Here is a 25,643-nt window from a genome sequence, read left to right as displayed (position 1 = left end):
AATGTTCCTGCCCAAGCCTGTGCCATCAAAGTTTTCCCCTCTGTTGGTACTTCTGCTAAATTCCTTCATGTGCCAAACAACATGAGGACTATTTGCCATGCCAAAGCATGAATTTTGGTTAAGGTGAGGATGGTTGTATTAAGATGTAATACAAGTGATGTGGCTACGTAACGTGGTTTCTTTGAGGAGCAAGTGGCAGGGACCTCACAGTGAGTACTGTGCTCATCAAAAAGTTATCAGCCTGGATTTGCTGAAACAATTATGGGCAATTTCTATTGCAGTGAGAGTTATTTAAAATTTAAATAGAGTTGACATCATATTCTTTTGACCTAATTCCCAGACTTTATCACTAAAATAGTGTGGGATATTACAATGCCATACGCTGCAGAATGGCTCTCTAAGGAAAGATTGATATAGCACTGGTGTTTGAATAGGAAATGAACTGTGGAAAATCCTGAGATAACACTGTGATCTTCAAATGTGAAGGGTTAGATGTGTGGATGAAAAGCCACAGTTCAGAAATAACCCTGCTGTAAAGTAGTCCTATGGAAAACCAGGCTATCTCTTACTATTTGTTGTTTTATGAGTATAGAAGGTGATGTTTCCTTTCCTTTCAGTAATACTGCTGGTTGGTGTATCACTAGATGCCCACTTTGCATTAACGTGAGGTGACTTTATTTTGGCAGGAAAAAGTCACCAAGCCCTTGTGGAGTATTTCAGACTTTCAGCACCAAATTCAATTTACTACATTCTTCCTTCTAGACAGCTTGCTCCCATGACAACCCCATGTCAGATGGTGTGTGTACAGACCCTGTTTCCCATAACTTTGTCCTTGGGATGACACCAGTGGCATTTTTCTCATGATCTTCAAAAAACACGTGAGAAAAACAGTTCGGATGATTTTAAAAAGCAAATTGTCATTTGGAAAGGACCCTGACCTAGTATGAGTTCCACTTACTTAGAAATATTATGAGCAATCGAAAAAACATTCAAAACAAAATAATGTGATTAAGTAAGGCTTGTGGATTTTGAGAATCAGTCTTCACTTGTTGTTTTGACCCAAGGGCCATGCATATGCACCAGTCTGGCTTAACTGTGCTCTCAGCCCACCTTGGGAGTTCAGCCATTGCCCAGGTGTTGCATAAACTTATATAAAGTCTATCCACTTGTAATGAGGACAAAGTTCCCAGAAAGAGGTGTAAATTGTTTTCTCTTACTGTATTTGGGTACGATTCCCCAAGTCCAATGCCTTGCATTGGAAAATGAAGCTCCAGGGTTGATGTGCATCTCCTGTGACTGTTAATACCCACACCAGCTTTGTCTGCAGTGCTGAAATCCTGATGCTGGTAAGCAAAGGTGTATCACCAGTGTCTCCATTAGCTTATGTCTATCCTAAGTTCTCCCACATACCCCAACCTCCCCAAAAAACCTGTAACCTTGGCTGTAGCAATCCAACAACAGGCAACCGAGGTTTCGTTTCAGCCCAAGTTGGTAGTCCATGGGCCTTGCTCTTAAAAGGTAGGCCAGCCAAGGGATGATATTTCACTGCCATGCCCCAATTACCCCTGAGTAATAACCTGTGGTCTGTTTTATTTTTTTTACATACTTCAGGACACCTTAATGACACGTTAATCCTGCATTTGTCTGCTGTGTTTTGCTTTGCTGCAGAGTTTGAACAGCAGTGCCATAAGAAGGAGTGTTCCTGCACACAGGTTTGCTGGAAGCTGATGTCAACCTTCTAGTACAGTTGTGGTGGCTGTAAAACCTGTAATTTGGGAGAAATGTAGCTAAATAAACTGTTTAGGGTTTAGTGGACAGAACAGAAGAGGAAACACCAAGCAGACAAGAAAAAATGAGTTCCGTCTGCTGAAAGGTTTTGCTGCCAAATATTTTGTTATGTTTTGTGTTAGCAATAAGTAACTCCATTTGGAAATTATTTTCACACAGAATTGTTGTTGTATTACTATTTCAAACAGCAGCTCTGTGCTGGGGCACACAAATCCCGCACACATTCATGGATCAGCCAAGTAAAAACATGGTATTTCCCCCAGGAAATCTATCCCAGCATGCAGACCAGTAAAGCACTACTGAGGATGCAGCTGCAGATGAAGGGCTTTGTACAGCCAACCCTCCCCCTGTGCTGGAACAGCTCAAGCTGTAATTTTTAGTGAAGACACATCCTTACTGCATAGGCATCCTATAATTTCTTCTGAAATGTTAGATTTCTCCCACTTAGGGCTGTTTTGAAGATCTGCTATTGTCCTTACACACCTAAGCGTTTGCTGGATTTTTGGATGGTTTGGCTTGTTTACCTTCTTTAACAGCTCATGGCTGCTTCTGGCCGGTTATTTTCCATTAGCTTAAAGTCTCTTCCTGCATGCAGAACACAGAGAAAACTGTGTTTCATTCTCTTTCACATCTCAGTGTTTCACCAGGCACCGGTTTAGTGAAATCCTTGCCATGGGATCTGAAAATTTTATAGCTTCAATTTTTTTTTTTTTAACTCCTGTGTTGCACTGCAAAAGTTTACTCGGGGTGCAGACAGAAATGGTGCTACCTTGTTGTCTGGTTGGGGTTATAATGTGTGTGATTGTTTTGAGGCTTTTCCCCTTCTAATTACTTTAAACAAATTGGATCAAGGATAGAGGTTGCAGGACTGTACTACCGTTACAGCTGGATTAAATATTGTCTTAGGAGGCAAATTTGCATGGAATAAGAAGCAACCTTAAATTACATCAAGGCATCATGCTATGAGAGGAGAGTGGTGGAATGCTGCCTGCCACTATTTTTATTTTCATCATCATTCATTCTTCTTCAGTTTTAGGGCTGCCATTTCTGCAAGGAGAAGTTTGGGGTTTTTTTGACCAATTTGCTTTTACTACTGAGGACAGATGAAGGTATTTTATTCAGGCATCAAATTAATCACTTCTGTGGAGAAGACAGTTGATCAAAGTGTGGTTATATTTCTTTTAATTTTACTTCTTTATTATCTGTAAAGCACTGTAGTTGGGTGCTACCTGTCTGATTTATCAGCGTCTTGTAGGAAATCAGCCTTTCTTCTGCCTGAGGGATTTGGGAGTTTCAATTAGATAGTAAGCCTGAGAAAAATGGATTTGCCTGCTCTTGGTTTTGCAGAACTTGACAATGGCTTGATTTTAGCTTTGCTAATACGGAAATCTGTGCCAGTGCTCTCAGTGTCTAAAAATTTTCCTATTTCCACATGGTTATTTCCTGTCCTGGGCGAGGTAGGCTACTTTATTTCTTCTGGTTTATAATTTCTAGTTGCCAAGACAGTTTATTTAAAAAAAACCAAACTTGGTAGGTGATAGGAGGTGTACATTGGAAGTACCTTGTCTTGCTTGTTTTGGTGTGGCATTCCTAAATACCTGGTGGAATCCTGGTTCTGTGGAGGTCCAGCTTCTTGTGCAGATGGATCTGTGGTAGTCCTTGGTTCCCATTCCTTGCCTGGTTAGCAACCTGTACTGTACTCACTACTTACCATCTGCAGCATGGGTGGGTACATGTGGTACCTCTGCTCCCTGGGTTTCAGTGACTAGAATGGAGCAACTGTGACACAGCAGGGAATTTGGCATCCTTTGAATGCCATGTTGTGGTGTTGGCACAATGTGTGAATGATTTCCCCCTTTTGTTTTGCTGTTAATGATGAGCTCTTGGGTTGGGGCAGCCTCAGCTTTGCGTGCACGATTATCTGTACATGCTGCAGATGGAAATTGAACATCTAATTACTTTATAAGATTTGTGAACAGAGATTTAGAGCCTGCTTAGCCTCTGCTTAAAAAGTGCTTTCTGTGTGATTTCAAGTCTGCTTTTGCTCTCCTCCTCAGGTCCTTTCACAGATGTGGTCACTACCAACCTGAAGCTCGGCAACCCCACGGACAGAAATGTGTGCTTCAAAGTTAAGACCACAGCACCACGTAGATACTGTGTAAGGCCCAACAGTGGAATTATTGATGCAGGAACATCAATTAATGTTTCTGGTAAGCTATTCAAGCAGTCCTTTGGTGATGGAAAATAGTTTCTTATAATCAATTATTTCTTGGAATGCCTTGCAGCCTGAAATATTTTGGTGAATCCAAGAGGTGGTGTTTTCATGGAGAAGCAGCCATTCCATGTGTCCTTACTTCCCTTACTCCTGGTCTCGCAGCAATAGGTTTGGTGTTACATCTTGTTTTGGAGAGGAAAAAGACAGAATACAGAAATGATTGGTAAGGTTCATTAACAGCCTCAGCCAGTGTATCCAAACCAGTCCTGCTGCAGCCCTGCCCTCCCTGTGGGATTATTTTTGTACAGTTAGTTTTTTGCCAGCTTAACTTCCTGAACCAGCTCACCACAGGGTCAAACAAGTGCTTGGATGAGCACATTGAGGAAGAATAAAACTGGGTGGACTGTAGCCACTGGTTTAGACTGGTGTGGGCTGATGCCAAACTGCCTTTGATTTAACCAACAATGAAAACATTTACTTTCAAACCCTGCTTGTTTTGTGTGTCTTGAAGATTCAGTATCCTTTGGTGTTGAAAATGTCAAATGACTAAATCTTTGCTGTTGCATAGGAAAAGTTAATCATTTTCTCTAATGAGTCAGTAGCTCTTGACTTGCCTAAGTTTGGTAATGGAAAAGCAAAGGAGTGGCTTACTTTGAAAGCATAAGGAGCTGACTATTCTCACAAACAGAATATCTGTATATTATTAACTTGCTGATAATATATTCTCTCAATTACTCCTCTGATCCATATTCTTAATAAAGAATTCTATCAAAGGATGTAGTTGTGGCATATTGGATGAATGAGATCAGACTTTAGTTAAGAAACTTACTTTTCTAAACATGCAGATTTGCTTTGCTATTCTTAAAAAAAATAATATTGGCATGATAAGAAATATTATTGATAGGTTATTCAGTTTGCTCCTACCAACCTCTTTTAGCTTGGGATAAAAAATTTGGGAAGCTAAAACCACTGCTTTTTACTTGGAAAAAAAAATGTGAAAATCAAGAGTTCAGTTTCTTACTTAATAAAATGTAAAATTTTTGAACACCTCACCCTTGGAGACAGCTTGCTTCAACAAAGTAAAAATTGATCCCAAAGCCACTTTGCACTACAAAATTGAGCAACTCTAATCCTGTAAGTCTTCTTACACATGCCCATATTTGCACACTGATTGATCTGTTGTCTTTGGGATTTCTGTGGTGTCAGATTGAGTGTGCAAGGGGCTGCAGGATTGTGCCTACCTTGCTGTTAATCCCAGGGGAATGTCATGGTGAGCAGGTAACCAGGGAAATGTGGGAGCTCCAGGTGGGGCAGGCAAAGCACTTCTGCTTCAGGAGAGGGCCAGCACATACCCAGTGAGCTCTGAAATGACTAATATGTAAATGAAAAAGCTCTCTGGAGAGAAATGGAGATTTTTAAAAGTCGGGACAATTCCCAAGTAAAGCTGTCTGTCATCTATACTAGCTGCAGGCAAGCATATCAAATGCATTGAAATCAATGAAATTATAATGAAAATTAGCATGGTTTCTAGCTACAAATTATCTTCATGCTATAAAGATGTGGATGTTTTTCATCTTGCAGATGAACTTTGAAAATTAAAAGCCTGCTTCCTTTGCAGGCTCTTACCAGGCTTTTTGAAATGTTGTGTTCATCTCCGTGTTGAATGGTTTCTTAAAGTTCTGCTCACAAGTGCCCCTTAGCTCCACCTTGAGCAAATAGAGTGCAGGCAAGTGTTGTAGGAAACATCTCTTGTTACGCTACCAGCAGCTTGCTTTTCCAGCCTGACCCTTCCCAGTGACACACGAGGTAGTGTGGATTTAGTCCAAGGGTAAAATATTCATTCCCCTTATGAGACTGCTGTGCTAACCCTGAGCTGTGCTTTGCTCTTGCTTACCCTGCTTTAAGAATTTCCCTTTTCTGATAACCTTATTTGTAGTGATTTATGATTTGGTTTGTTTGGAAAATGGCTGTGGTATATTTAGTCACAAGCTCACATGTGTGTTCTAGTATTTCCAGTATAACAGCAGTAGTAAATAATGATCTTAAATTGACAGTCCTTACATTAACATTATATTTTAAAATACAAGTAGACCACTTTCATGGTCCCTCTAGGTAATATATTAAGCTCCTTCAATCCATGCATGGACCTAATTTTGGTTTTGAGGATGGCAGTGTCTTTGGTTTTGATCAGCAGATGGAATCCAGGGGATGAGAGACATCAAAGAGGGGACTGCCATTAACTTGCAAAATAGAATTGTTTTCAGATTCACAGAAAGGGGGGAAGATGTGTTTAACCTTTGTTTTGGAGTAATATTGCTTGAGAACAAAAGACTGATTTTGGAGTTAATGAAGTGAAAAATAAACAGAATTTTTTTCTTTACCTCTAAATCAGTTACCTTTTCAATCATTCAATTCAAGTCTTCCACAGGGCATAAAAATAGGACTTGAATAAATAGGACTTGAACTCCTCCAAACCTAGTGAAAATACTACTGATGAGAAATTATTAAAATATAGTTAATACAGTAACTTCTGGACAGTTTAGCTAATTGGATTGTGTTTACTATATGCAATCTATTCCCTTCACAATTGCTGACTGGCTTCACCACAGCCACTGATAGCATTGCATCGGCGTTCCACCTTGTCACCAAAATATTTGTGCCTAAGCATTTGTTAGTCTCAGAGAATTATTATTGCCTGAAGCTGCATTTGGGACAGCCTCTTCCTTCTTGCTCTGTAGTAACCAGATGCTTTTGTCATACTCCTGTGAAACTGTGTCTGTACTGTTTTGCTGGAAGTATATGAGAAGATATTTTGCTCTAAGAGGCAGCAGTTCCACTTTATTTCACACTAATACGATGGCTCATTTAAAAACGTACAAAACGCTAGAAAAATAAAGCTCACTTTAATCTAGTGGAGTCTCAAATGCTGCCTTCTTATGCCATATCACAGCTTTTGCTAAATACCAGCATTTGAGGCCCTGTCAGCATGTGCTGCCTGCTGGGATGTCAGGTTTGGAGCCCGTGTTTTCACCTGTTATATAATGGCATGTAATTTTAACAGCTGAGTTTATGTAACTGTCGGGGAGCGTATGTGAGCACTGTCATCTGATTCCATTGCACTGGGGCTGCAATACTTGGGAAAGGAGTATTGGCACACATTCCACTGCTGTTAAACACGTCTGATTCCAGCAAAGATAGCTGATTTTGTGGCTTTGAAACCAAAATAAAAGCCATGAATGGATTACAAAGGAAAAGTGAAGGAATACCAGCAGATGCTGGTGACTCTGCAGTAGATGAATAAGGAGGAGAGAGGAACTGCAGATGGTACCATCTGTGCTCAGTGTCCCACTGAAGAGAGCAGTCTGAACATGCCTCCTAAAAGTGAGGAGGAGCTGACGTTATCCTTGGGTTGCTGTCGAATATCCGGGGGGGATTTTTAGTCTTTTCTGAGCTTGCCTGACTTTGAAAAGGCAGGAATGGAGCTGCAGCTCTGTGCTCTGCGGTCACAGTGGGTCTGCCCCATTCCCCTCAGGCACTGATTGTGTCCCATTCACTGCTGCATTCCCAAGCTTTCCTTGGCAGTGTCACTCCTGTGCCTTGTTCCCACAGACCTCCCAGGACTCTGCAGAAACTACCAACTTTTGGGTTGTTCTTGCCTGCTTGAAAATTCTATCTTGATCTTCACAGATTCAACGCTTACTAGTATTATTGAAATATTTACAGAGATTTTATGGTTGTTTATGTAAACATGAGACAAAGGTGGGATGATGCAATGGATTCTGCTCATTTCTGTAGATGGGAATGTCCTTTGCTCACCTCTGCCTGGGCTGATGGAATTCCACAAGGATCTTGAGGCTTGCCCCTATTTTTGGTTGGGGTATTTTTTTGTGTGACATAAGTGTGGTAGCTTTGATCCATCTGGACCATGAAGAATTCCATGCAGTGCCATTTGGGAAAATGATTGATAAAGCTGGAAAAAAAATAGATTTGAGCTGCTTAAAAATTAACAGTGATGTGGATGGAAATGTGATAGTAGGGAGCTACTAGTGATGTTTGAGAGTGATTCTTGGTCCTAATCTTGTTTAATGCTTTTACAAGCAATTCTGGAACAAAGAGTTATAAAGTTGGGACGTTGAAGATATGCAGCAGAATTAGATGTCCTTGAAAGCTACAGTAGGAGAAATGTGATGAGTTTCATTAAAAAAACTGCAAGATCACATATTGGGAGAAAAAAACCACCTTGGCCACAACTGCAAGCTTGTTAAATAAAGGGGCCTGATTGGGGTGAGCAAGATGCTGACATAATGTGGCTGTGAGTAAGGCAGATGTAGCATCATACATCTAGATAAGGGAGAAGGTGAGAGGGTACAAATGCTGTGGTTCAAGGCACTAGTAAACTTCTCTGCATGTGTAATTAGAGCAGCTCAAACCAAAACAGGTGCAGAGGATGAATGGGGAGCCTGGCCTCAAGAGAACCCACCAAATCTGGCTTAAGTTCACCAGGAGGCCAAGAGTTGCTGTGATTGATGTCTTGGAGGGCACCAGAAGTAAATTACTCTTCCCCTTCTCTGGTATTTCAGCATAAGGGCAGTGTTGGTCCAGGACCAAGCCAACAGGCCATTAATAAATTTAGATGAAAACTAGAGGAAGGTTGCTGACTATCTGAGCTGGGAGACTTTTCTGTTCCTTCTGCTCTTGGAAAGGACAGCTAGATCCTAGCAAGTGTTAAAGGTGTTCTCTGCTTCAGATTTCCTCTGTTCCTTGAGAAGGCTGGTTTACTCTAGGAAAACCAGAGGAGTTTAATGCTGTCATTGTAACTAGCTTTGCCAGTAAACTGTTCTATGGAAAAGAAGCATTTTGAGTGGTCAGTGCCTCTCCTTAGCTCTGCTGAGTGTAAAATGCTGGGAGATATTGCAGGAATGTGTGAGAAAACCCATGTCCACTGATCTCTCAGTGACTCTGCAGTTTTTGCTTGTGGTGGAACACTGCTGGTGTTTGAGCTGTGGGGTGAGAAGCTTGGGAAGTGGTTAAGCTGTATCTCTGCCTGATGGATGCTGCTGACAGTAAACTTGAAGATCGTATTAATAATTTTGTTTCTTACAACTCTGATTAGTGATGAAAGCTGAAACGTCTGACCAGATGGGACAACTGATGTGATAAGACATTTTGTAGGAACATATTTCTCACATAATTTTTGCATTTTAAGGTTTGTGATTTCCATTCAGAACAAAGGAGCCACATTCCCAGTAGCAATTTCTCCAGCAATTAGGGCAGTTTTATGGAACTAATCTGTCACAGAAACCCCAGTAGTATGTGGATAAATATTAAAATGTTTTGGTTTCTTCTTGAAAAAAGTACGTATTTTTGAGCATCCCATCTGGCTTACAAGACATTTGCTGAATAATTTCTGTCAATGTGGCTTTCATGTATTGATCTAAAAATACAAGTGCTAACAACGTCTGTGCTGTCAAGCCCTCTCTGGCTCTTGTGGTTCTGTGAATGGAGCTTGGAGCAGTCATCATTTGGCATTCCAGGATGGATTCAGCACTGTCCCTTGGGAAATAAGGATTTTCAAATGAGCTGATAGTTGCACTCAGCAAAGTGAGCTGAAAAAACTACAATCTGTAGAAGTTCCATAAATTCTGAATAAGTTCTGACTCGCCAGTTGGATCTTGCACGTTGAAATTATTTGTCTACTACAGAGGAGAAAAAACGATGCTGCTGCTTTTCATTGATGTGTCAGGCAGTGTTGAAATAGTTGTGCTCTCACAGTGTAGTCACTTCTGTTTGGAAAATAGTTTTAAAGTAGCCAGTTAGTTTGCAAACACTTACTTTTAAATAATACCAGAGTACTGCAAGGTGAGTTTAAAATGTATAATAATTTTTAGAGTACCTCAACTGAGAGAATTTATTGCCTGTCTTCTCTTTGGGCTTTAAAAGGCATGTGGTTGTTGATGGCCACAGATTGTGTGCCCAGTAAAGATGGCACAGCCATAACATACCCTGTTCAGTAGGGGAGGCAAATTGGTTTGACTTGCCTTCATTTGCAACAAATGGTATCTCTGGATATTGCTTTTATATGACAAACCCCTGCAATTAGTGCATATGAATTTGGGCACATAATGTTAACAGCAACAGTACTAGAAAATTGCCCTAATTCTTGATCTGCTCCTCTTCTTAGTGATTGAATTGAGGGACTGAAGTAAGACAAGTCATAAAATGTGAATTTTTAAACCTTACACCGTTCTTTTCTGTTAGCAGTAAAAGCAGTATTTGCGAGCTTCGCTTTCAATTTGAGGGGTGGTGGCTTTTTGCAGGCTCTAATAATATGTTTGTGAAAACTGCATTGCTTATTTCCACATGTTCTCTCATGGTGAAGCCAAGCTCGTGTTTGTTCATGTCCCTATAGCTGAATATCCAAGTGTCACTTGAAAATGTGGGGTTTTTCAAGTGACCACTATGATTAAAGAATGTTCTGTGTAAATGGAAAGCCCAACTGTCCCTCTTCAGGTTGCTTTAACCCTAAAGCAAAGACATGGAAATTCCCACTGTTGCTTAAAAACTTAAATTTAAGCACACACATACCCTAAATCTGCTGTTCCTTCCTCTCTGCCCCCAAACAGTCATTTTCTGCATAAGTAAATTTTGGAATGCTTTTGATTTTTTTGAATGAAAAGAAATACATTCTTTGCATACCTTTCGTAGGCAAAGTTTGCCTCACATTTAACTATAAACTTCCAGCTATAAATTGGTAACAAACTTGCAGTAACTTATTTGTGGAAGCAAAATACTTGTACTTGATAAATCAAATACCATGAGACTCTTAAACTTTGTAGAGGAAATTTCCATCCTGAGACTTGAACCTCAAGGTTTACAATGTTTGACTTTGCCTCTGTAGCTTTTCTCGGGCACCATCAGCAATATTGTGCATACAGCTCATCAGAATGCTTGGTACTTCTGCCCCAAGGATGGAGCAAGACAAAAAGATGCTGTCTTGGAAAATTTTTCCCTCTGTCCCAGAAGATATGTGAATGATCCCATTTCCTATAAATGACTATTGTTATCTTGCCATAGCTTTGTACAGAATATTGTAAAGTCATCAGCATTTCCAGAATTCTCAGACCAAAGTCTAGACAGCCTGAGGAAATCTGTTTCTCTTTCCTCCTTTCAAAATTCTGGTTTAAAGTGAGGTTCCTGATCTCAGCTGCTGCTTTGGTCATAACAACAGGCAACTTGAAACCATTTCAGTGTTTGTTTTTCTGAAATCTGGTAACTGTGTCATCAGTGCATGGCTCTGCACCAGAGCAATGTTAATGCAATGTGTTCTGCGTTTTTTTCCTTCCAGTGATGCTACAGCCTTTTGACTATGACCCCAATGAGAAAAGTAAACACAAGTTTATGGTTCAGTCTATGTTTGCTCCAGCTGATACTTCAGATATGGAAGCAGTAGTAAGTATTGAAATGAACTAAAATGGATTTCTTTCTAATTGTAGAATTTTAAGTCCTGTGACTGCATTGTTTAAGGGCTGTTGCCAAACCATGCTGGAATGGTCCTTGAAGGCTTTTCCAGGTTTTCATCTGTGCATGACAAGGAATTTTCTGTTAATTTGAGCCCCAGGAGTCTTGCACTGAAAGTTGTTGTCTGTGGTTGCTTCTTTAGGAAGCTGCTGTGAGTAATGGGATACCAAGCCATTAAACAAATAATTCTAGTTTTTTGTAATACAGTCTTCATTAGAAAGGCCAGCTTGAACTATATAGTCTAAGGATATACAGAATATGTTCTGTGGAATCTTTTATATTTTATGCATCTGCTCTCAGTCTTGAGTCTTCTCCTGAGCAGCTACTTTTGCAAGATGCAAGAGGATGATTTACAAGTATTGTATTTTTCTTTATCCCTATCCATGTCTGCTGTGGCTTTGTAAATGAAAGGCCCTCATAGATTCTGTCCTATGGATCACAGATGAGAGCAGTAGAAATATGTAGTAGATGCTGGAGCAGAGAAGAACAAAAGACATAAAAATAAGATGTAAGGCAACCTGCTAAGGAGTAAACCATTATGTCAACTGCTGGTTTTCCTTTAACAGCAAGATTTGCCCCTGGAAGAAGGCACAAGGAAGCTCTCTGCAGCCTAGCTTTTGTTAGCTTGAGAGAACACTCGGTGGCTATTTCCTAATGTGAAAAGGAAAACGACCATTACTCTAAAAGTGTGTGGCGTGACCATTACTTAAAAACAAAAAAACAACCCAAAAATACTCCGCATTAGTCTTTGCAATATGTGTCTTCTTCTGAGTAGCTTCTTAAAGCTGGGGCACTTTGCAAGTTAATGACTTCCCTTCTGAACCTGATTTATGGAACTGTATTTGTTTAATGGGCTCAGAATAAGATCCAGTGGTAGAAACAGCAATAGTAATAAAATGTCTGCATCACTAGAAAGATAAGTCAGTCTGCTTTTCTTTCAAGCTCTTTAATTTTACGAGTTACTTTATACCATGACAAATGTTACTCTGCTGGCAAAGAATGATTTTTTTAGTACCTAGATGGGCCTTTCAGTTTTCCAGAGCTCTCCAGACCAATACAATTCCTTTTCCTGTAATACTTTCATCAATTCTCAGTTTTGTTACAACTCTCCAGATCTCTTCCTATTCTGGATGAACAGGTGAGACCAGTTATGGGAGTACTATAAAGCTTTCAACACTTCACAGAGAGCCAGGGAGCTTGAAATAGAACTGACTTCAGCCCCAGAAGAGCTGAACTATGATTCAGCTATTTAGGATGAGTTAAATACTACTCCAGGTTGCACAGGCTTAGCTATAATTTGTCACCTACTTGAGATGTGCTGAGGGATACCAAGCTACCAGGAGGATGGTTGAAGTGAAGAGGAGCACGTGAGAGCTCCAGGGTATAAGTGTGGACACTTTCTTATCACTGAGAATAAATCTTTTCACTTCAAGGTTACAGCTGATATTGAGCAAAGATTTATTATTGCTGATCCCTATAAAAAAGGTGGCAAGGAATCTTGTTTATGGCAGACTCCCCAGCTGAAGGGGAGAGAAGGTGTGAGGGGATGTTGTCCCTCTGTATGTAGCACATCTGGTACTGTTCAGATTTTGATGCTGAAAAATAAGGATGTGGAAAACAAGGAGGAAGAAGAACAGTCCTGTTGAAAAGTTTGAGTAGGAACTCCACTGGGCAGAGAGTTAAGAACTCACTGTGTGATTTATTTGGGAGCTTGTTATCTTTCCCTTCCCTTGAATTCACCCTTCCTTGTACTTTTTTCCTTCTTTTTTTAAGCAGGCTCATAACTCCCCCCGTCTCTGCTAATTACTCTGACACAGCTCCCAGTTCTCTCATAAATTACCTGTGGAAGCTTCAGACTATTTAGAATGATTTGCTTCATAGTATCTGGTCTGTGTTTATTACCACTCAGTTATGTTTTTGATCTCATTTTTCATCCTGTATGTGGTTAATGTTAGTGTGATAAACACCTGTGGGTTCTTTGAATGAAATTGTGATTTGTTTACATAATGCACTGCATTTCCAATCTGCCTGATTGTATTAATATGTTTAATATAAAATTAATATTAACCTTATTCCAGTGGAAAGAAGCAAAACCGGAAGAACTCATGGATTCAAAACTTAGGTGTGTGTTTGAGCTACCAGCAGAAAATGATAAGCCTGTGAGTATTTTCAGATGCATATTGAGTGATTTAACTTAATACCACAGTAAAGTCTGTAAAATGGCACATTTGTACAGACAGCTATATAAGCACAAGCAGAACCCTTCGTTTCACTGCCTGGATGGCATCACCCTTTAAAAACACACTATAAACTATTTAAAATCTTGGTAATCCTTGGTGTATCTAGCAGCCAGTTTGAACTTGATAAGTGCAACAGTAACACAAAGGAATTTTTGAGTTAATCTGTTTTCATTTAGTGAAAGGTCACAGGATAAAGAATACTTAAAAAAATATTGAAGATGGTGATTGCTGGTTGTGAAGCTCAGAGTTTAAACTGAAGCAGTTATATATAACCATCAGCAATCTAAATTTGCTGTCCAACAGTTCCTTAGTATAACTCTGATTTTGTCAGGTAAATTGATAGAAAACTGGTGAGGAAGATACACACAGTTAGGAATTATATTAAAATTATCAGCTATAATATAGTAGGATTCCTTCTGATTAGGGTAGTGAACATATTAATTTGTAATGCAGATATGTATTGTCCAGTATAAAACTAATTATGGATTGAATAAACTGAAAAATGCATTGAATAAACTGAAAAATGCTTTGTAGTGTGCAGGCACTAAAGGCACAGTTACTCTACCTTGCACTGAACAGTCTGTAATTAGGATTATGTAATTGTTTGGGTGGGGAGAGGTTGGATTTTTTGAGAGACCCTTTCTAAAGTTCAGAGCACTGAGAAGATCCAAAGGCAGGAGAGCAAGCAGGGTTGGGAGATCTGAACCTTGTTTCCCAGCTTGGATTGCAAATTCCTCCATCCCCACAGAAACACAGAAGTAGGAAAAGGGGACAGCCAGGGGTGGGGGTGAAGGGGAGGGAGCTGCAGCTCTGTCCTGGCTCCTGCAGTAGCTGCTTGTGAGGGGGGACCATTGATTGTGGGACCTGGTTTGGGGACATTTCTGTGTGTGCAGGGCCTGAAAAGTCCAGGTCATGCTGTCTTCACTTATTGCTGCTAATCTGGTGTTTTCTGGGCTAGCAGTAAATTTACAGAAAGCAAAATGTTGTTTATTTCTTTTGATACAGGCATGTGTCAGGTGTGCACAGACAATTTTACCTGATTCTCCTCCTATTTATCAGGTGTGTGGTGTGGTGTTAATAACTAACCAAAAAATCACTCTATCCTTTTTTAACAGCATGACCTAGAAATAAATAAAATTGTATCCACAACTGCAACAAAGACAGATTCCTCTGTAATGTCTAAATCAATAAGTTCTTCTTTGGATGACACTGAAGTTAAGAAAGTAATGGAAGACTATAAGAGGCTTCAAGTAGAAGTTCAGAGGTTACGGGAGGAGAATAAACAGTTTAAGGTAAAGATTGCTGTTGTTTTCTTTTCAGATTTACCCCTTTCCTGAAAAAGAAGCTTCCATCTTAAAGGTTTGGTAACCTGACCTTAGCACAATATTTTAATACTGTCTATAAAGTAAAAGATAATTGAGGTTTCTCTGTAAACTCTGAGAAGGTGCTGAAATCAATGGTTCCTTTGAAAGGAGGCACAAGTCGTTCAGTCACAGGAGGTGATTGGGTAGCAATGCAGAGGAGTGAATTCCCCCTCTTTTTTTCTTTTCCCACCTAATTTCTCAGTCTGAATTAAGCATTCAGTGTTGGACTTGGCCCCATTCTCCCAAACCGATGGGAGCTTGAGGGCAGTGTTGTGCAAATACTGAGTGTTTCAGTAATTGCACCTGTAATGTGCTGCTGAAATGGCCAAATTAAGACAGATGAATGGGAAATGGGCTTCCTGTCATATCCAGCATACAGCTGGGAAATCCAGTAATTGAGAAGCCTTTATCACTCTACTGAAAAATTCTTTTTACAGTAGTTTGATTTGCTGTGAGTGTCTACTTCCATAGATATCAGCACCAAGGAAAGTGTGGATGTTGTGTGCAGCCCAGTGAAAGGAGCTCTGTTCTCTCAGCTCTGATACTGCTTGGCTGGCTGATGCATGGAGGAATTCTTGGAAACAGTTGTTTTGCACAGAAATAATATGTGTACATAACAGACATGACCCTAACTTCTCCTTGTGTTCTTGTTTTGCCAGCAACTCAGTACTCTTAAGTTCTATATGATTTTATTTAATTTTTTTGCAAATCAGTCTTGAATAAACATTCTACAGGAGCTATCTAGAGTTGAGCTGATGTCTTACAGTAACATCCTTGATCGGTGAGCTCTTTGTTTCCCTTGTGGAGTGTTAAAAACATCTGTAAAACATCAGAAAGCAATGCTAAATCACTGCCTGCTACCAGGTGCTGTCAGTGTTAGGCTGGAGTCACTGTCTGAAGGAAATTAAAAGACTTAAAATGAAAATTGGTTGTTTCTATACAAAGTGTGTTGTATGTGAGCAATACTTTATTGTTTCCAAAAGACAGTCCCCATTCAGAATTAGAGCAGCAGTGAGGTATTGGGTAGCCTGCAGCTTTCAGTGAGTTAATTAATTAATTAATTGATTAATTAATAAAAAAATAAGTTTGCTTTTAGATCATGTAGGTGCCCCTTTAAATTCAAAAGTGAGAAACACTGACATACCCTGAGCCCTTTGAACTTCACTTATCTGACAATTTTTAAGGCTGCAGTAACTTTCATTACAATTTTGTTTCTTGAGTATTTTTTTTTAAGCATAGACTGGAGACTTTTGCTTTGGTACCTTATACTTTTGCACTATAATACTGTATCACATTAAAAAGTCTAACACTGTTGCTTCAGCTGGACACAAATTAAGTCACAAAAGACTTGTTTGCCCCTCTCCTGAAGTGTTGGGAGCGTGTGTGTGAGGTTGGAGTGTGCTAACACACAGCTGTGCTGCACAGGGGCTCAGGGAAAGCTGAAGGGAGGGGAGCATCATCCCCACTTGAAATGAGAATATCTGCTGGTGTTGCCTTATTTTATCTGTTGTCTCATCTTTAAATCAGATGAGCAGCCAAAGTCCTATCAGGAAAATATTCTAATTATTGCCATTAGGTTCATGTCAGAATGTCAGCATAAATATGAAGGGGGAAACTGATTTCCCTTCAAGGGCTGGGAAGATCTGTTGTGACATCTGACATGGGGAATGTAATTGCCTTGGCTTGTGGAAAGCATGCAACTTCATCTTAGTTATACTGAGAAACATTTTCCCCAACAGCACCTTACCTGCTTACAGAGCAAGAAAAGCACCTTCATGGCATCTCCTCCATCATTTTTCTGGAGTTTTGGAGCTGTCTCTAGACTTTGAACAGGAGTTCTTGCAGGGTTTCCAGTGCTTCCCCACTCCCTTAGCAGGACAAAACTTCCAAGAGTGTGTGGCTTTCCTCTCCTGCCTCACTACCCTTCCTTCTCAGGGTTATTCAGGAAACAGAGCTCTAACTTAGCTGGAAATTCACTTTCACCTATTATATAACACCCACCTAAATAAATACGAGAAGGGTGAATAGTTACAGATTATTTTTTTTTGCATGTAGAAGTAATCAATATCTGTTCCTTTAGGAAGAAGATGGACTGCGGATGAGGAAGGTACCCCAGATAAACAACCCAATATCTCCTTCTGCAGCTGCTGTCAAGGACGAAGGGCTCAGCTCCAGACTACTTGCTTTGGTGGTTTTGTTCTTTGTCTTTGGTGTAATTATAGGCAAAATAGCCTTGTAGAGGCAGCATGCTGGAAATTGTAAATTGGTTTGATGGTTCTGCCATATCATTGGATTAAATTTATTCATAACAATGTTTAAAAAAAAATTAATGTATGACATCTCACAGGTCTTGCCTTTAAATTACCCCTGCACAAATACTATGTAACATAATCTAGAAAGTTCAAAATGTATGGTGAGGGAATGAATGAAAGAGAATATGCTTCAGTGATGAAGGGGGGAGAAAATCCTGATTTAACACTACAATGGAATATTGTATATGTCATTTTAAACATTCTTAGACCCTGGTACATGTTGCTGGATTACCTCTTTTTTAAAAAAAAAAGAAAAAAAAAAGGAAAACTAGAAAAACCCCTTCCTCCACTGCTGGAGCTGGCCCTAGGGATGTTTGGAGCTGGGTTAGGCAGGAGGAGTTGATAACTTCTGTAAAATATGTTAATCCACCATTCTGCTCATGAATTTACAGTTTCTGTCAGTGTCTTCAACTCTGTGCAAGTTACCAATTTCTTGGCACTTAAATGAGTAGTGAGGAGCTGCAAAGATTTGTCTGTGGCAGCACTGAGGGAGCTGAGCAGCACCAAGGGGCTCATTCAGAATAAAGGTCAATGCCTTGTTCTCACCAAGGGACCAAGCTACATTGCTGTTGGTTCATTTAGTTGAATTAAAATGTTATTCAGAGATGTTTAATGCATATTTGACTTATTTAATGTATTTCATCTCACGTTTCCTTATTGTCACGGAATTGACTAATTCTTTGTGGTATGAAAAGGCGCCTGTTCAAAGCCAGTGATGAGAACTAAAACTTTGCTGCTGTAGTGGTGCAAGATTCTTTTGCCTCCTGGTGTTTTGGGCACTACACAATTGTTGGGAGTTTTGATCATCTGAGCATCGGGGAAACAGTGGTCAGGAAACTGTTTTTGTATGTAAATAATCTTATCTAGGGGAGAAACAAAATTCTTAGTAGTAAACTAGTCCTATGCCATAAAAAGACCAACCTTGTTTGACTATGTAGCATCTGGAAAAAGAAAAAAAAAAAAAGAAAAGAAAAATTAAATAAAGCCCCCAAATTAATGCTTCCTTTGTTACTTTTGTCCTGTTCTCACAGTTTTAGAGATGGCGAGGAAACGGTGTTCTCTTGTCAGCTTTGTTCGTGGCATATGGAAATTTGCAGTTGTATTTCAGGGTGAGTTTCTATTTCCAGACTAATTTTAAAATCAAACCACCCCATCGTGAGCCTGACACACGAAAGTTGTTCAGGAGTTCAGACACTTGACAGTAACTTTATTCTAAAGTGATTTTAAACTCAGAGTGTTTAAACATGATGGATTCAGTAAATGAAAGAGTTTTTGAGCAGGTAAATTCACATCTATTCTTAAATGGTAGTCCCAAAAACATTCAGTGACAAAATTTTTTGAAGCATATTACAAGATGAAGCTGAGTCTTCTAAAAATGACTTCTGTCATTCCTTCCTTATTCCTGGGATTCTGTGAGAAAGCTGTTGGGGCTGCAGCCTGTCTGCTGCACTCTGTGACTTTTTTGTTTGTCCCACTTGTGTCTCAAAGGCTTCGTCCTCTGCAAGTGCAAATAAGTGAAATTTTATGTGAGGCTTAGTAAAAAGTAGGTGGAAAAACCCCCTGTAACTGATGTGTTCAGGTTATGAACACGAGTCTGGAAGTATTTGTAGGAGATTCAATAGAAAGAAGAGATGTATTTTTAGCATTTTAATGTGCTGGTGCCTTGTCTGCTCAGAGGGAAGGGACAGAGCCACTGCAGCCTGGCTGCAAAGGGCAGGGCAGGTGGGACATGAGCTGGAAAGGACAAAGCAGGGAATTCATGGGACAAATTGGGCAGAATTGATCAAGAAGAAGATACTTCTGGGCAGTAGAAGCTGAAGAAAACTTTCTAATGAAGCATTCTTTTCAGAAAGACGGGGTTGGTGAGTGATACTGCAAGATTAATTTTCATGGCTTTGAAGAATGTATTTGGGAAAACCTTTGCTGAAGGGAGACTGAGATATGAAATAGATTTTTTTAAGTGGCTGTAAATATCTTGTCCTCTTGTCAGAAATTTCTGATTCACTTTGAAAACATAAGTTTTTTTGAGAGACCTTTGTTGTGCTTAAAAACAGCCTAAAAGAGGTTGGTTTAAAAAAAATACTGTCTTTGTAGGATAAAGGGGGAGGATTGAAGATTTAAACTGGTCTCCTGTAAAGATACCTGGAGTAGTGTTCCAGGCAGGTTTTACACTGTGTAAAGCTACCACAGCTGCCTTTGCTTGCCCAGGGCAAAGCCAGCAGCAACTCTGTCCTCCCCCAGTGCTCAGCAGTCACTTCTTGGTGGTCTGTGCCAGCCTGGAGCTGTAGATTGTTCATGAGCAAAGTTTTTCCTGGTGTTTGCATTCCAGGATCATAAAGAGGTCCCAGAAAACCCTCTCATGCTTTTCCAGATTCCTTTCAAATAAATACTGATCAAGGAAACCAGGAGAGGATCAGTGTTGGTAACATCTGTAGCCTGCAGCTGGGCTGACCCACACCATCAGTCCTGAACAAGTCTCTTAACTGGTTGTATTTTAGAATTTAACAAAATCCTGAGCTTTTCCCTCACCATTTTTGACAAGAGCCTAAACACTGTAGCCCTGAATTGTCTGGGTAATGCTTTGCTTCGCTGAGCTTGAAATAAAGTGACAGATCAGGGGAATTCTCACTTCTTGTTTGACCAAACCCTTCTTTCATAGGCAGTAGAGAAATCTTAAGGATTTTTTTTCTTCCAAGGTTCCTAAAAGGCCAGTTTGTAGATAGGGTGCAAATATAGATTGGATGGATGTTCTTAAGCCACCTGGCTCTTTTTGTAAGTTGTTCCTTTCATGACAATACAAGAGCAAATGTTCTCATGAAGTATTCACAGCAAGTGAATTATTCTGAAGGACACTGTACATCTTAGGAAGTTGTGCACAAAATGTAGAGTTTCTAAATAAGATTTTTGTCTGGGGTCCTCACACAACATCAGATACTAGAAACCTGTGATTGATTCATGGTAGTAGAAATCAAGTTATTACTAATCTAATTATTGTCCTTGCTGTTACTTTAAGATGACCACTTGCACATTTATTGTTGATTTTTGTAACACCTGATAGAGGCTGCTTGGTGCACTCCTTGGGCAAGTTTGGGATAAACAGATACCTGAAATGTCTTGAAGCCTAGAGCTGGGAAATGAATGGAAAATGGTTTCTTCTATTTTTATGTAGTTCTCCGCATCTTAAGGCAAATACTCCATGCATAAATGATCATAACTTTTGCTGTGCATTGGCAGTTGTCAGCTGGGAATGCACAGCTGGAACAGCTGCATGTGCAAGGCAGGACCAGCTCAGGTTACTGAGGAGTAGCCTGGGGGCTGAAGAGCAAGATCACGTCATGTTGTTACATTGAGGGGGATTGATGTATCATAATGTCATTTTCTGAAAATACAGGATTGTAAAGCTCGATGGTGGTGTTACTTTTTTCTCCTGAAATGCTGTTAGTGGGATAAAGTTGGAACTTCACTTTGCAATTCACTAGAATTTCTGTTCATCAATAAACTATGAAGGGTTTGTATCTGCTGCACATGTGAACTTGCAATTCTTGTCAGCAATTTTACATCATGGTGTGCACAAGGAATGGATCATTTATGTCTTGACATACTTGATGTTGCATTGCCCAGTGGAAGAAAACTCATCCCTTTTCTTCAGAAAATGGCACTTCTGTCTTTTCAGTGGAATGTCCTTAATTTTCAGGCACAATAGTGGCTTCACTGTAGTGCTCTGAAGTTTCAAACTATATTTCTCTTGCCCTATGTGATGTCCTGAAATTCCACATCCTGAGTTCTGTTTTCCATAAAAAGTGAATAAAACGCCCCACCAAAAATCCCTCTGTTTGAAATTAAAGCCCCTGTAAAATAACACTCTGAAGCTGCTGTTTGTTGTGGCTGGGTCACAGCTGCACTGGTGCTGCACAGGGCCTGGAGAGCCACTGTGCCATGGTTTGGGAATGGGGGAGAATCCATGGCCCAAGTCCTCGAGTGAGGAAGTTGAGAAGTGACGGGTGCTGAGTGAAATTCAGTTTCCGTGTTGGGGATTTTGAGAAGATCCACTTCACAGAACAAAGTAATTGTGTTTCCACTGCTCAAATCTGCTTAACTATAAAAGTTGATTGATTCATGGGTTGGGTTTTTATGGGATAAATGAAGATTATTTTAAAAATAACACAAGTGAGAGCCAGCCAGGAATCTTGCATGTGATACCCCACTGAGCACACGCACCTGCACACATGCAGAGTGACTGTGTGCCTGTCATTCCCTCTGCCATTTCCTGTGGCTTCAGTTCCTGTTCAGGAACTAATTTCACATTTGTACTTAAAGAGTAGAACTTTGAAACCTTTCCTAAACTTCCACAAAGATCTCTTTGCCTCCCAGTCCAGGCCTGAGTTTGTCCTGATGCCTCTGTGAGAGGGAAAAGTACAGAAGGGATGTGGGATCTGTGTGGCTGCTTTTCCTTGGAGTAAACTTGAACTTTGGATCTTTCCTCCTGTGATCTGTCATTAGAAAAGGGCTTTTTCCAGAGAGCAAAACAAGAAGTTAAGAAAACAAAGGAATTAAAAAGAATTAATTGAAGCTGTGTATTACAAGTTGACATTATACATCTGGCATTTCTGTTTATGTTTCTTCATTGGTACATTTCATTCTGATTTAATAAGTTCCTAATTTTGTGGGGTTTTTTTCAAGATTTCGAAGTGCCTATGAAGAACAGCCCGTAGTAAAGTATTGTTCCCAGTTCAGCTGTACTTCATTTTTTTAATCAAATCTTTTTCTTTAGTGGATAAACTCACAAGATTAGAAAAGCCTCCTGAACTCCCTCATGTTTAGTTTGGCAAATGTCCCATGCACAATTACCCACAGAGAGCTACTTTTAAAAGACCTTTATTAAGGCTGTACAAAGTCAAGCACTCGGGAGTTAGGAAATGGCAGAACCAGGTTTGTGCACTGTGAGTTTGGGGAGTACATTGCAGTGTCAGTGATCAAAAACTGAGCTGATACTGCTCAGAAATTGTCCACAACTGCCAAGCTTTGTGTGCTTGGACTTGGAGAACCCTAATTTCTCTTAAGTTACATATAAATAGGTTTTATAAGTCGAACTTCCAATGTGGCAGTGTAGTGTTGGGTGTAACCCACATGTATGTCAGGGGCAATTCTTTGTGCTCTGTTTGTGAATCCCCATTCTTGACCTGAGCTCTCGACGTGGTGGGGAGGAACTGGGAGCTGAAGCAGCAATTTCTGTTTCCACATTTCACTGGGAGGCCACACACAAGTGTGATTGGAGCCAGGAATCTCTGCCTCAGTGCTGAGCCCAAAGGAGCATTTCTGTGGGGGCTGAAGGCTCTGCTGCCCAATCTCCTGCTCTGTTCTGCCTGAGCTGTCAAATCTCACTCCATTCCCTCCCTCAGCGCTTTGGTCCAGGCCAAGTCATCCTTGTTCCTTCGCTGCTCCTTGGCAAAGGAACCCTTGTTCAGCTGAGCATCTTTAAATGGCTTTTCTTCCCTGCTGCCTGTTTTCCATCTGGGTCTCTTTGTTCCCATCACCCTTCCAGGCTTGCTCCTCCCTGCCTGCCTGTCGCAGCCTTTGAGCCCTGGCTGCCCCGGGCTGCCTGGCAGGGCTCTCCCTTGCCATGGAGCCCTGGCTGTCCTGGATGCCATTTCCCATCCCACACAGCCTCTCACCTCCTGCTTCCTCTTTGTTTTTTAATTCCTCTTCACTTTTTGTGGAGTTCGGAGCAACAGGTCTTGTCACCCATCTTTCTGTCTCCAGATTCCTCCTGCTGTTCCAGTGCGGTGGATTGATTTATTTATAGTGTGGGACAGGCTTTTGTATTTATTCCATGTGGATTATTTCTCAAACAAAGCAGTAGCATAATGCTGTTAATGTATCCAAAAGTGCTTCAGAATTTTTTGTTTTGTTTCATTTTATCTGGGAAATCTAGAATGCATAAATGCATTCTAAGGTATTTTAAACAGGGAGGCATGAAGGTGGTTAATTGGAAAAATAAGTTACTGTTAATTGAACTGTGTGTCGGAGCCAGGACTGTTTTGTTTGTCTGGCAGACTTGGCTCATGCTTTAAATTTCTGCACCTGCTAAAGGAGCAGAAAATTGGAAAGGGTGGCTTGTCTGAGGAGTTCTGATATTAAAGAAGGTACTGAAGGCTCAGACTCAGTGCAGGAAGCCAGAAAATTGTTTGGGACTTGGGAAATTATTTTAATTTTGCTTTTTGGAATGGTTAAAATTATTTATATTTTTAAAAAGGTACTCTTAAGAGAAGTGAATGTGGAAGAGTTTACTAAGACACATGTGCCTGTTACCATTAACTTCCAGCACACACTGGCTTGAGTTTTCTTCACAGGGACAGTAAAAAGATATTTATTTGTTTTGTAGTAGAAAGCAACCCAGTAGTTAGGATTAAAGCTCCTGGTTTATGTCCTAGACCTGTTTTTTGAAGCATTTTAGACATGAAAGATGAAATTATTTGGGTTTGTCTTGTTTATGCCAGATAAAGATGAATGAATGTCAGAACTGAGGCTGGGATCCTGATTGCAGTGGAGTTCAGCAAACAGCCAAGTGAGCTGCTAATAAATGTAATTGGTGCTTCAAAAGGGCATAGCTGAGCAAATTTCATATCAGATCTGGGAGTGGGGAGGAAATTAGATGGAAAACTGAAGTAGAATTGACAGTTTTCTAAGTGAAAGGTATTAAATGGCCAAAAACCCAATAATTTTGCAATTGAGAAGGGGGACAACTTTGGCCAACTGCCCATCCTAATTCAGTGATGAAATGAGGGGAAAAATTAGATGGAAAGTAATATAAAACAAATAAGAAAAAGGGGAGCAGACAGCAATCCATTCAAAATGGGAGTTAGGAAATGTAGAAAATCAGGAAAGCACAAGCCAAAGGAAAAGAAAAACGTGGGTTGGAGTGCTTGGAGAGGGTGATGAGGATGACATCTGCAATAGGAGAACTGTTAAGAAATAGATGCAGGAGATAAAAGCTAGGGATGATGCAAGAGAACTGGAGAGGTGATGTCATTCCTTAGCAATGCTCAGGATTAAAAATTAACAGTTTTTAATTCAGTAGGCCCAGAAACCTTCATCAGTGTTTGCAGGAGAGGAGGCTGGGGCAGTGTCTGAGCTGCTGCTGGAGGTGGTCAGTGGGTCAGGACAGTGGGACACCCTGGAAAGGGATGGAAAAGGAGATGGATGTTCCTGATGGAGCTTGGTGTAAGTCCTTTCATTGTGTCTTTCGGGTTTCAGTTCTCTTTGAGCTCAGAGTGAGCTGGGTCTGTCAGGGCCCTGCAAAGCTCTGTGTTCCCTGACAATCACACACTGCTGCAGTTCAGAGAGAACCACAATGAAATGGGGATGCCCAAAGAGGGGTTCTGCAGGGACCTGGCAGATTCAGTGGTTCCAGATCACTGAGGAACACAGATACAAAACCACTACTGATAAAACATAACAAAAATATCCATAGCCAGGACCAGAATGAATAACAGCTCCATGTACATTCCCAATGCAGTCCCAGGGTAAAAGCCTAATGAATACGAATGTGTTCTTGTTTTTAATTACTGTTAGCTGTAAGTGATTATCCTTCTGTATGTCTCAGCTGGGAGGATTGAGAATTTTGGATGCAATTTGGATATTTACATTCTACAAGAGAAGCTGAGTAATTGGAATGGATGCAAAAAAAAAAGGATTCCAAAATTACCAGTGGAGTGTGAAAATGCCTTAGAGAGGGTGAGAGAAAACTCAGTTGTCTGAGTTTTTCTACCAGAATTGTGACTGTCTTGATTACAGTGCACTAGTACCTTCACAGGCAGAAAATACTGCACACTGCAGCTCTCTGATCTTAAAAAACCACAAGAATCACCAACTGGCAGTGAAAGCCAGGCAAATTCAAATTGGAAAAAGGCACAAATTCTTAAGAGAGAATAATTGTGTAATTTAGGAATGTGTCTTCAAAAACTGTGAACAGAACAATAAAAGTGATGATATTTATGCAAATAGCTCTTTTGTGGGTTTTTTTCCTCTCAGAGGTGTACTTAGAGGGGAGAAGAGAACACAGAGGCTCCTGATGGGGTTTCACAGGGAAGTTCAGCCAGCAGAGCAGTGGGGCACTGGTGCTGCTGGAGCCAGCGGTGCCTGAGCTGCTGCAGGGCAGAGCCTTCCCAAAGGCTTGTTGCTAACATTGCATAAGTGTTTGATGGTG

General features: G+C 40.4%; 1 protein-coding gene across 1 annotated transcript in view; it reads left to right on the top strand.

The window, feature by feature from the left end:
* The window catches only part of VAPB (VAMP associated protein B and C), a 32,836-nt gene extending 11,879 nt beyond the window's left edge, over nt 1-20,957 (top strand). Inside the window, exons 2-6 of the mRNA XM_062504816.1 lie at nt 3,846-3,998; nt 11,349-11,452; nt 13,600-13,680; nt 14,877-15,053; nt 17,206-20,957. Coding sequence (XP_062360800.1) covers nt 3,846-3,998; nt 11,349-11,452; nt 13,600-13,680; nt 14,877-15,053; nt 17,206-17,364 — 674 coding nt within the window. The 3' untranslated portion in view covers nt 17,365-20,957. The remainder of the gene's footprint in view (nt 1-3,845; nt 3,999-11,348; nt 11,453-13,599; nt 13,681-14,876; nt 15,054-17,205) is intronic.
* Nucleotides 20,958-25,643: the final 4,686 nt, after the last annotated feature.

The sequence above is a fragment of the Cinclus cinclus genome, chromosome 18, assembly GCF_963662255.1.
Source record: "Cinclus cinclus chromosome 18, bCinCin1.1, whole genome shotgun sequence".
In the NCBI taxonomy this organism is placed as follows: Eukaryota; Metazoa; Chordata; class Aves; order Passeriformes; family Cinclidae; genus Cinclus; species Cinclus cinclus.
Note: the sequence above shows the minus strand (reverse complement) of the source record. Positions and strands in the feature narration are given on the sequence as shown.